The sequence below is a fragment of the Lolium perenne genome, chromosome 1 (assembly GCF_019359855.2).
Source record: "Lolium perenne isolate Kyuss_39 chromosome 1, Kyuss_2.0, whole genome shotgun sequence".
NCBI classification, from domain to species: Eukaryota; Viridiplantae; Streptophyta; class Magnoliopsida; order Poales; family Poaceae; genus Lolium; species Lolium perenne.
In genome coordinates, this window is record NC_067244.2 from 219,244,816 (window position 1) to 219,256,425 (window position 11,610).

At 43.1% G+C, this 11,610-nt stretch overlaps 2 protein-coding genes across 2 annotated transcripts; both read right to left on the minus strand.

Moving 5' to 3' along the window:
* Window positions 1–1,046: 1,046 nt before the first annotated feature.
* LOC127327352 (uncharacterized) lies at window positions 1,047–9,989 on the minus strand. The gene is made up of 13 exons (XM_051354128.2): window positions 9,674–9,989; window positions 8,773–8,858; window positions 4,591–4,793; window positions 4,367–4,469; window positions 4,027–4,277; window positions 3,731–3,934; window positions 3,554–3,646; window positions 3,366–3,476; window positions 2,936–3,292; window positions 2,714–2,848; window positions 2,373–2,609; window positions 2,202–2,293; window positions 1,047–1,303 (listed from the first exon to the last, which is right to left on the minus strand). Exons 3-12 carry the CDS (start codon window positions 4,786–4,788, stop codon window positions 2,249–2,251), a joined length of 1,734 nt encoding a protein of 577 aa, XP_051210088.1. The 5' UTR covers window positions 4,789–4,793; window positions 8,773–8,858; window positions 9,674–9,989; the 3' UTR covers window positions 1,047–1,303; window positions 2,202–2,248.
* Window positions 4,864–8,445, minus strand: LOC139835042 (uncharacterized). The gene is made up of 4 exons (XM_071824992.1): window positions 6,170–8,445; window positions 5,775–6,080; window positions 5,594–5,690; window positions 4,864–5,514 (listed from the first exon to the last, which is right to left on the minus strand). The coding sequence occupies exons 1-4, from the start codon at window positions 7,933–7,935 to the stop codon at window positions 4,864–4,866; spliced, it is 2,820 nt and encodes a 939-aa protein (XP_071681093.1). The 5' UTR covers window positions 7,936–8,445.
* Window positions 9,990–11,610: the final 1,621 nt, after the last annotated feature.

Sequence of the window (11,610 nt, forward strand, 5' to 3'; positions counted from 1 at the left end):
AACAACAATCACGTTCACCACAAACCAATCTAGGCGCATCGCCAACTCCCTTGTCTCGAGGGTTTCTTCCGGGTAAGCATCATGCTGCCTAGATCGCTTCTTGCGATCTAGGCAGTACACGTTTATTCGTTGTTCATGCGTTGCTCGTACTGAAGCCTTTTTGATGGCGAGCAACGTAGTTATCTTAGACGTGTTAGGGTTAGCATTGTTCATCGTATCATATGCCGTCGTCGTGCAACCCTAAGACGTCTAGCCGCCCTTACATCTATCCTAGATGTAAGGGCGGCACCCCGCTTGATCTTTACTTAGTAGATCCGATCCGTTATGATTGCTCCTTGTTCTTCAAGGATTAGTTTAATATCTGCATAGTTAGGCCTTACAAACGGGTTGAAGGATCCAGTGGCGCGTAGGGTGTAGTTTGCTAGCCCTAGACAGGATGTTCCGGGAATCAACCGCGTGTTGGTTTTTAGGCCTTGTCTAGGGTCGGTTTACGATCACCGTGCGTGGCCGCGAGGCTCAATCACGAGTAGGATGTTCTGATTATGTGGTGAAAACCCTAAATCGTAGTAGGTCGTTTTAGCTTTGTTTTGATCAAGCAGGACCACCATATACACTACACCACAACACTAGAACCCCAACCGTTAAGTTGGTCGGGAAAGCCGCTTACGCCAACAGAAAGTCGGTCGGGGATTAGTTTTACCGACCGACGTTGTCGGTCACTGTAAGTCCGGTCGGTAAAGCCCTTTCCCGACCGACATAGTTTTACCGACCGACGGTTCGACACCATTCCTACAGCTTTCCCGACCGACGTTTTCTTTGCCGACCGGCAATTGTTTCCCGACCAACATTTCTTTGCCGACCGAACTTCGGACGAGGTAAGTTTTACCGACCAACTTTCCGTTAGCACGTACTAGAGAATGCTTCTTTCTAACAGTCGGTCGGTATTTCTTTTGCCGACCAACACTTCAGTAATTTAGCTATATGAATGGAAAAATTCACTATATTCTCATATTTGACACAATCATAAATGCATAACACATAAATAATAGCACACATGACTCTGATATGGATTAAACTCTTACAATACCAATTGTTCATATGTTCTCATCTGATTACAACATAGTCAACATAACATAGATAAGTTGTCACCGCATACAAGCAGGTTTTACAAAATGGAAGCCAATGACTACTATATGACCAAGTTTGCTCCATTACACAATTCATTCTGTTGATGGGAAACATCCAGGTACTTGGTGGTTCGCGGGAAATGTTTAGCATGATAATTCATATTTGATGGGGACACCTGCACAAACAAGTACAAACATATAAGATTGCGTTGTTACATACATTCTCAGTTTGGACAAAGTAGTACAAATAGATAGGGTGAAAAAACAAATACAAGCAGGCACCCTACTATTAGCCATATGTTTGACCCAAAATTAGCAGGCACTAGGCATCACAGAACAGCTACATGGCCAGCGGCCAACAACGGAGGCAGGAAAATTGTTTACGGGGAAAACAGAGAACATTCCCATCAGGTATATGCAAAACAGGGACTCATTCTCATCAGCTATACGGCAATACCCACCAAACAGTATCCATTGCAAGGTATAATCGCTAGCGAGTAACGGAGACTCAACTTTCTCTAAAGAATAAGGAGGCTGATCTACTCACAATGGTCCCATCGCTACTTGATACATGGTAAATTGCACATAGAAAGCAAAGAGGTGAAATGTTGTACGTATGTTTTCTTACATTAAAGAAAAGGATAGTAGTATGTTTCCTTTAATCTTCGTCTCTTCTTCCTTTGAATTGAAAATAAAAAACGAAATGCTCAGCCATGAAAATACTATTGCACCCACATGTGCATTAGTTTTGTTCAAAGTACATATCTGTTTAAGATTCAGGTATTGGGTTTACCAAGTAGTACTTTGACTTGGTACAGTGACTTAATTTTCTTCATGCATCAGTGATGGCAGCGGTTGAACGGAAAAATAAAGTAATACCAGTATAGATTAGATGTGACGGTAGAGGTTGAATGGAAAAATAAGGTAATACCAGTATAGATTAGATGTGATGGCAGCTTAGGCTGCAACTTCAGTTTTCAGCAGTGTATCTTCATTTAAAAAAATGCTATGTTGTTAAACTCAATCTACAGGCAGGATGCGAATAAAGAACACAAGTATAGAAATTTTACTCACATCATCTTCAGTTGATGTGTTCGAAACTGATTTTGAACTGAAAAATCTCAGTGGCGAGATGAGCCAGACACAGCTGGTTTGTAGGGCTTCATCTACCAAAACTATCACAAGTGAGCATAATAGAAAAAACTAAGGATGTGCATAAAACACACAGGCATGCATGGTGATTACCTTGCTAGATGGCCATGCAATGGACCTTGTGACAGCATCTCTAATGTATAGTAAATCCTCGTACTGATATGGTAGAATAGTATCCCTTTTAATTGCAACATTCACAATAACCTCATAAGTACCAGGTCCAAGGGGCTCCCCACCCACAGTTGTGTCTGGATCGACTGAGAGAACTGTTGCCTTAGCAACAGGAGTTTCAGGACCAGTCCATGCATAAAGAAGCACATCCATCCCAATCTGAAAAGAATGGTATATATATGCAACAAGGATGCATGAGAAAATTACAAAAACATGGAAGCAAAGAGATTTAAATATGCAGTAAGGATGCATGTGAAGCTTACAAGGCTTTCATCTTGCTGGGTTGAAGCGTTTCTTGGATTTGCAACAAATTTCCTTCTCTGAACATTGTCATCTTCACCGTCCTCTTCATCGCCATCTTCGCCATCAATTTCTTCCTCAATTTCATCTATTGAGTTCTGCCAAAAATAATATGTAACTTACTGCATGCATGATGAATATTTAATGCAATGAAGAAATTAGGTATGTGCAAAATTGTTTATTACTCGTCGAGAATTAGAACCATGTTGCGAGCTAGGAGCCTCCAAATTATGCCCTCCTTGTGAAGCTGCCATAATTTCTTGCATTTTGTTCATTTGTTGCTGCATTTGTTGCATCTTCTCCTCCAAAGTGCTCATGCGGTGTTCAGCTTCTCGACGTGCTACCATTTCAACTAGAACCCTTGTGCTCACTTTACCCCGTGTATCCGGTGTGCCCACATCTTGAGGTGTTGGCCCTAGACCTAACACACGAACACGACCCCTTGGCTCTTTCATTCCAACAACTCGTGCAAATAGATCACCTTCTTTCAAACTCTTTTCCTTCCAGTCAGGGTGGACATTAGCTGCCCGTAGGAGTTCACTCTGCATAGTGAATTGCATTTACTATAACATATTTTCTAAATGATAGAAAATATAGAAGGCAAAAGAGACATACAATAATTGGAGCTGCCTCTGGCACGTGTTGTCCTTTGTTTGGTCCTTTCTTGAGCGTATGTGTTCTGATGAACACTTCGTCCCTCCGAGGGGCATACCCAAGTTCGTCAGCCTACAAGGATTTGCATTTATTTATTAGATCTTGAAACACAGCGTCACATTCTTTTCTAACTGGGTCAATATTCTTACCATTTCTTGGGTAACACGGGCATGACTCTTGCTGCCAGCTGTATGAGGCACGGTTGACTTGGCGCGATTTTCTTTGGCTGTAGAACTCCGAGCCTACAAGGATTTGCATTTGCATTCAAATGTACACCTATTTGCATTTATATTTGATCCTGCAAGAAAATGGGAAGGCTAACTTACTTCGAATTCAGGAGATCTCCAATATTTAAGAAGGTCCTTCCAATCAGCTTCACTAATTCTGTCATCACATCTAGGCATAAGCTCTTCGTCAGTCAATTCGGGATCAAACTTTGTCTTCTTTAAATCTGCCTTCCATTCCTTCCATTTTCTCTGTGAAGTGTTAATGACATATTTGAGAGCGATTGAGTCCAGCTCATAAAATGCCTGTTCAAGTGAAGTGTTAATGACATGTTTCAGAAGACGCTCAGCTAGATGGGTTTAAGTATAGAACACATAAGTTGTAAATTATGTAATACCTGTAAGTGATCCCACACTAGCAACTTCTTTTCTTCATCAACATCTCTCCAATCTATAGCTTTGGGTGGTATATGCTTCCTGACCAGAGTGCCAATGAAGTTGGCAAATTCAGTTGCATCCGGCCCAATTGGTTGGCCATACTCATTGAATGGAATTTTGATTTTCGGCTTATTCATCCTTGCATATATGTTAGCCTTTTTAGTTATCGTTCGCCCACCTTTCTCACCATCAACAAGCTTGGTAGTGATCTCTGCACATTAAGAAAATTAACTGAGATAACTGAGATATTCTAGCTAGTTATAATAGGCTATAGTCTGAAACAATTATAACCTACTATACCTTTGGACGGTTGGTCTGTAGGATTTGCATTAGCACTTTCATTTGCTACCCTGGACCTCAAAACACGTCTTTCAGTTGTATTTTCAAGTGTTGAGGAGGGTGCCTGCATAGATATGTCACAATTATAAGCTACATTTGCAAGAAAATGAACTGAGATAGATATGTCACAATTATAAGCTACATTTGCAAGAAAATGAACTGAGATAGATATGTTACAATTATACCTTTCTTTTTTTCTGTTTTGGGGGTCGGCTTGCTTCGCAGGCATCTTTAAATGCAACACTTGCCCGAGGTATACCTAGGCGTGCCATCCTTTCCTCATTTTCTTCCACCATCCTATTTCTAGCTAGTTCATACTCAACTTGTGCTAGCTGTTCATCGGTGACCATCACATCTTTACTCTTTCCTCTTCCGCTTGCCATTTTTCCTGCAAAAGGCACAATATATGAATACATTGCTGAAACTACAAAGCATAAGAGAAAATTTGTACACATGGCTTACTTTTTCTTAACAACTAGTCCATCAATATCTGTCCTACTAGAACCAATGCCTCCATCGGCAACACTGACACGTATAGAAGTGCATGGATCAAGCAATGTTGCACGCAAAGCATTATCAGGATCAATATTTTCTGCTTCATTTATGTCATAATATGATGGTATAACAACAGTAGACCACTCAGCATCAATGGGATCTTCAACATAGTAAACTTGAGTTGCCTGTGATGCTAAAATGAAAGGCTCGTCTGACATCTTCTCACCGGTATTGAATATATGCTTGAAATTCACAGAAGTGATTCCAAACTGATCAGTCTTTACCCATTTATCTTCTACACGATTGTCGACCCAGTCACATTTTAGCAACACTACTTTCCCCTCATGTTGATAGTTTAGCTCAAGAATCTCCTTTATAATGCCGTAATATGCCTTGTTTCTTACACTAGTATTGTCACCATTTCCTTTTTGAAAGGATGTGGTTTGTGCAATAAGAGCTACTCCACTACCTTGAACAGGACGACCCTCATCATATGATTGTGTATGGAAGTCTATCCCATTTAATTTGTAGCTACTATATTTCAACACAACCATGTTTGGCTCTTTAGCTAATATTTTTATCTCTTGTGGTGCTTCATCACCCATCTCTGCCACCTGTGATTATGGAATGCCTTAGTTACACTAGACTAGAATTACATGTCTTACAGGTTTTAAAATTCTCATGTCTACTTACGTGCAACTTAAACCACTCATGGAAGGTCTCGTAATGCAGACGGTTGATTTCTCGTTTACTTTGAAGACCAATAGTGGAAAGGTAATTAATATGCTTGCTGCAAAAGGTCACATTTGTAAATCGGACAAGGAAGAGAGAATAAGAAATAATCTAAAAGCCGTAGATGATAGGGACATCTCACTTTAAGTATGGTTCTATATGGTCATAGTTGAATAAGACATATTTGTGGGCTTGAAGCCAAGTTTTGTAATCTAACATCACTTGACACTTGCCAGCCAACCCTCGACCAGAGTTGCGGAAGAATGGAGTTGCAGAAGCAATTTCCATATCCAAATCTCCATCATTTCTACCTCCTCGGTTAAACAGAGTCTCGCCATCTAAATAGCGAGAGCAAAATGTTAAGCTCTCCTGAAACAAATAGCCCTCTGCAATTGATCCTTCCACATGACTTCTAGTATGGACATGTCCCTTAAGATTTCCCATACACCTAACATTTACACACACACACAACTACACATAAGATTAATTATAAAATAGTTGTTACTTTCCTAAAAAAATGCTTGTGCTACAATATACCTCTCTGTAGACCACATGCTGCGAAAATATACTGGACCAGCAATCATTGCTTGTGCCGGAAGATGAACCATCAAGTGCACCATAATATCAAAAAAAGATGGAAGGAATATAGCCTCAAGAAGACTCAAGGTTTCAGCAATTTCTGCCCCTAACTTTTCCATGTCACTTTTACGAATAACCGGTGAGTACATTTTCTTAAAAAATCTGCTAACACGTATCAATACAGCACTCACTCTTTCTGGCAATATTCTTCTCACAGCAAGGGGCAACAAGTCTTGCAAAATAACATGGTTATCATGGCTTTTTAATCCGGTTATCTTTCTATCCTTGACATGCACATTACGACGTATGTCAGATGCATAATGGGGAGGAAATGTGGCACTTTTAATTACTTTGCACACTGTCCTTTGCTGATCTAGTTCCATTGCATAAGGTGCGGGAGGGACATAGACTTCTTCATTATTAAGATCAATAGGATGAAGATCACTTCTAATATTGTGTTCTTCAAGGTCATACCGAGAATTAATGTTGTCCTTGGTTTTTCCCTCAACACCCAACAATGTGTTAATTATGTTATCACACACGTTTTTCTCGATGTGCATGATATCAAAGTTATGGTGCATCTTCAAATCCTTCCAATATGGCAGTTTAAAAAATACAGAATGCCTTTTCCAAATGATCAATGGTTCCCCTTCTTTGCGTTTCTTCTTTCTAGGCTTCTTCCCATTAGGATCCTTCCCAAAGTTGCTTGGAATATTTTTAGTCAGCTCAAAGATTTCACTACCAGAAAGTGGAACGGGTTTTGTCCCACTTTCTATTTCACCAAATGTGCGTGTGTCATACCTAAAAGGGTGCTTTTCATGCAAGAACCTACGATGGCCCATGTAGCAATTCTTACTACCATTATTCAGCCTTAGAAAACATGTTTCATAGTGGCATTCAGGGCAAGCTCCTTCTCCAGATGTAGCACATGCATACACATTCCCAAGACCCGGAAAATCTGTAATTGTGCATATTATGGCAGCATACAACTGAAAGAACTCCCCAGTCGAAGCATCATAGGTCCTAACACCATGAAGAAACATATCTAGCATATCATCAACTAGAGGCTCGAAATAGACATCAATATCACTACCAGGAGCTCTTCGGCCAGGAATCAACAAAGATAACATAAAATTTGGTTGCTTCATAACCATATTGGGAGGAAAGTTATATGGAATCATAAGGACAGGCCAAATGCTATAGCTGAGATTCATGGAACGAAAGGGATTAAAACCGTCGGTGGCTAGTGCAAGCCTGATGCTTCGGCTATCTTTAGCAAATTTTGGATTTTTATCCTCAAAGTCTTTCCAAAGAAGAGAATCTGCGGGATGCCTAAGCAAACCATCTTCCGTGCGCTCTTCTGCATGCCATCTTGCGAGAGCTGCAGTCCTAGAGCAGGCAAACAACCTCTGAAGCCTTTTCTTTATTGGGAAGTAGCGCAGAACCTTTTTAGGAGCCTTGTGGACACGTTTCCCATCCGCATGCTTTCTTTCAGATTTCCATCTTGAGGCTTTACATTTTGGGCATGAATTGGCATTTGCATTTTCTTTCCAAAACAGAATGCAGTCATTCTCACATGCATGAATACTAACATACCCAAGACCCATGCATTTCACTAGTTTTTTGGCTTCATTGTAGTTTTTAGGTATTGCTGACTCGGGGTAGGCCTCTTTGAGCAGATCTAATAACAGATTAAAACTTTTATCAGACCACCCTCCAAGCATTTTGGTGTGAAGAAGTCTCACTAGGAAACGAAGCTTTGAAAAGTTTTTACAGCCAGGATATAGCTCTTGTCTAGACTCAGCTTCCAACTTGTGCAGAGATAATAAGAAAGAATTATCCTCATCTGTAGCACCATCATCTTCAAATTCTCTCCGATCATCATCTAAACCACCAGCTAGGTCTCTTAGCAAATCAGAAATATCGTCACCCTCATCCCTCTCTTGCACATCATAAAAATTTCTTGGATTCTCAGATGAAGAGCCACGCTCTCCATGAAAGATCCATTGGCTATAACCTTCGGCAAAACCCTCACATACCAGGTGCTCACGAACTATTCTTTCTTCTCTCCAGTACGAGTTCACACAGTTTTTGCAAGGACATAAGATTTTGTTCTCGACCGATGATTTAGCAAATGCGTAGCCCAAGAATCTAGCTAGCCCTTGTATGTACTCCTCTGTATGCCTACATGCAAGCGTACATATGCAGCGAGTTACATCGGATTTCAGCAAGTACTAAAGCCTAAGAAATTTAAAAATGTGTGTCGTACCTAGGTGCATTCATCCAACTTTTATCCATGTTAGTTGCACACTTGATTATTATCGGATCAGCAGAAAATGCTGACAGAATAATATCAGACACAAAGAAAATAATGTCAATTATAGGTCGACCCACTTAATTACTACCGGATAAATAGAAACTCCTGATAGAATAATATCATATCAGACCAGGAGACATAAAAGAGACCGCATGCACCCAATTGTACACATAATAAAACTGATACACAACCATAAACAAAAAAGATTGAAGAGAACGGACAAAGAATTAGTAAGTTGACTCACCAACTGCTGTGGTGGGACACTGACGGCCAGGGAGAAGGATTGTTGCGCCGCCGCCACAAAGTCGTGAGTCGCTGGGATCAAGAATCCTAATAATAAACAATTACACAATATAAATTAGGCTCAAGTAATATTAATAAATTAGTGCCAAACAAAAATATTCTAGTAAGCAACGACCAACAATAGACTACTGGCTGCTTATAAATTAGAGAGATGAGAAACTACCTAACCATACTTTCATTCTCACACTTTTCTGTTCAAGAAGTGTTCCCAGTTTTCTGTTCAAGAAGTGTTCCCGGCAAGAATTTTAAATAGAAAAAAAGTTGTATTGCAGTCAAACTAGAGCTGATGGATAAATTAAGCACAACTTACTAGTACTAGCACATGTACAACCGAGTACTCAAACATCAAAAATGTTGTGTCTCAATCTTGGATCTAGCAGTAATACAAGAAAACTTAGTACAACCTGTAGCTTTCATCCCTTCCATGTATAACTCGTAAGCTAATGAACTAGCAAAATAAACAGCTACAAAGTAGAAATCGATGGATTCATCAAACCCATGTACACAGAAGTAGCTAATCGTCTCTAGTACTACTTAGAAGTTATCTGATTTGAGCAGCTGCAATGTTGTATGAGCATTCCGACTGAAAGTGGTCAATCACAGAAATTAACTAATCCTCTGAACTTCACCTACCGCTCTGACCCTGTGCATATACGTATTCCTCTCAAATGGACTAGAAACAGATCTGGCGAAAAGAATTTGTTGTGTTGCGGCCACAAGCTAGCTAGGCAAGGTCCTCTCTGTTTGCTAAAAGCGGCTCAATACTGCCACGTGAGGGCGGGAGAGAGGCCGTCGGCATCAATACAGCACGCACAGAGAGATAGAGATGGGAGGGAGGTCACCTCACTAGGTAGTGCGAATACGAAAATCCCCACGGGTTGCAGCTGGATGTGGGCAGTAATGGCGATGGCTTGGGAACGGAGATCTCACGGTTGACCACCAGATGGGAGCGCGTGGGGCAGGTCGTGCTCGCCGGATGGGTGCTCCACCGCAGCGGAGACAACACTTCGAGCGGCCAGGAGAGCTTGAGCGTGTGGGGCGGCAGGAAGATGTTGCGGCGGAGAGGCTGGCCGGAGCTCAGAGCCGCACTCGTGGATGGATTTGGGGATTTAGGGTTCACTATATAAGCGGCGGCCGCGGAGGTGATTTTGGTGTGGTGGGGGCAATGAAAGTTTTCGCGCCGTTGGGCCAAATGTTGGCGCTAATATTTTCGCCCCGCGCGGGCCGGCCCACTTAACGACTGACAGTTGGTCGGGATTCTTTACCGACCGACGATCCGACGTGTATGGCAGAAATGCCGACCAACGGTCAGACACCAAAGGTTGACACATTCCCGACCGAAAGTCAGTCGTTATCTGAAGACATTGCCGACCAACAGTTTGACATAAACTATGCCGACCAACGTTCTGTCGGCCATGACTACTTTTACCGACCAACATCAGTCGGGAATCAAGTGCTGTGGTGTAGTGATATTCGTACACCTCGTACGGATCATGGGTGGATCGGCTCTCTGAGCCGATTCACAGGATGACCTGAGAGCCGATCGAGGCTCGTATTTAATGTTTACGTGTATGCCATGCAGGAAACTAAGCGAGGCATATCCATCACCTTCCTGGCCAGGTATAGGTCAGGTGGCACGCCCTTGCACCAGCATCGGACGTGCGTGCCGAGTCTTTGCGGGCCGTCGCTCTGAGGGACCAGGGCCAGCCGCAGCCCTGATAGCCTCCCGGCTCTACTGTGTTGTCCGTCGTTGCTCGCCGGTGGGTTTCTGACCGCAACACATTCTGGCACGCCCGGTGGGACAATCTTCGACATCAACCGCATCGCCATCTACATCTGAGATGGCGGAAGGCACCCCAGTCACGTACGAGGATTTGACCGAGGAGCTTAAGAAGAAGTATGACGAGGTCAAAGCAATCCTCGAAGCCGACCTCATCGGCTCTTTTCACAGAACCCGCTCACATGGCATCAGGTGGAAAGGGTTCTCACCTGAAGGCGCGCTCGATGGAGTGGACCTGTCCGCCCCGTCAGAAGAACGCACCAGGTCCTTGCGTCAGGAGATTAACTTCATGGTAGCTCACTCGCTGCACCGCCATTCTGAGAGCCTGGTGAACACTTTGGAGCGTGTCGCTCTTCGGGTGATCCAGGAAATCATGAGGCATCAGTACTCTCCGTCAGGACCAGCTCTCGGGACTTACCAAGGAGAGGTGCCACTCCAGTCCCGTCCACCGCTGCCATTCGCGTTGGCAGCACCAGAGGTGCCGAGTTCACCGGCATACGTCGTCTACAAGATCGGTGGTGACCCTAGCGACTACCAGTTCTTGCATGAGGCGCCTAAGGGGGTCCCTCATGGATACACGTGCACATACGTGCCAGACAGCAGTAACTGGGCGCTCACAAGCCAGACTGCGACAGCAGGGACTTCTGGAACAACAGGAGGAACTTCGGGAACAGATCTTGAGAAGCAGACGTGGCTAGCTAAGTATGCCACTCCGACAAACCTCCAGAGCTCAGCTCCTGCGGTTGGCTCAGAGCTGGAAAAGCAAGCATGGCTGGCTAAGTATGCCACTCCGGCGAATCTTCAGAGTTCGACTCCGACAGCCAGCACGGCGGATCAGATCAGTACCATCCTGAAGGACCAGTTCGGCATGGTGCCGAAAAGGAGGACAATCGGCTATTCCAAGCCGTACCCCAACGCGTACGAGTTGATCCCGCTACCACCCAAATATCGGCTCCCGGACTTTTCCAAGTTTAATGGATCAGATGGTGCCAGCTCCAT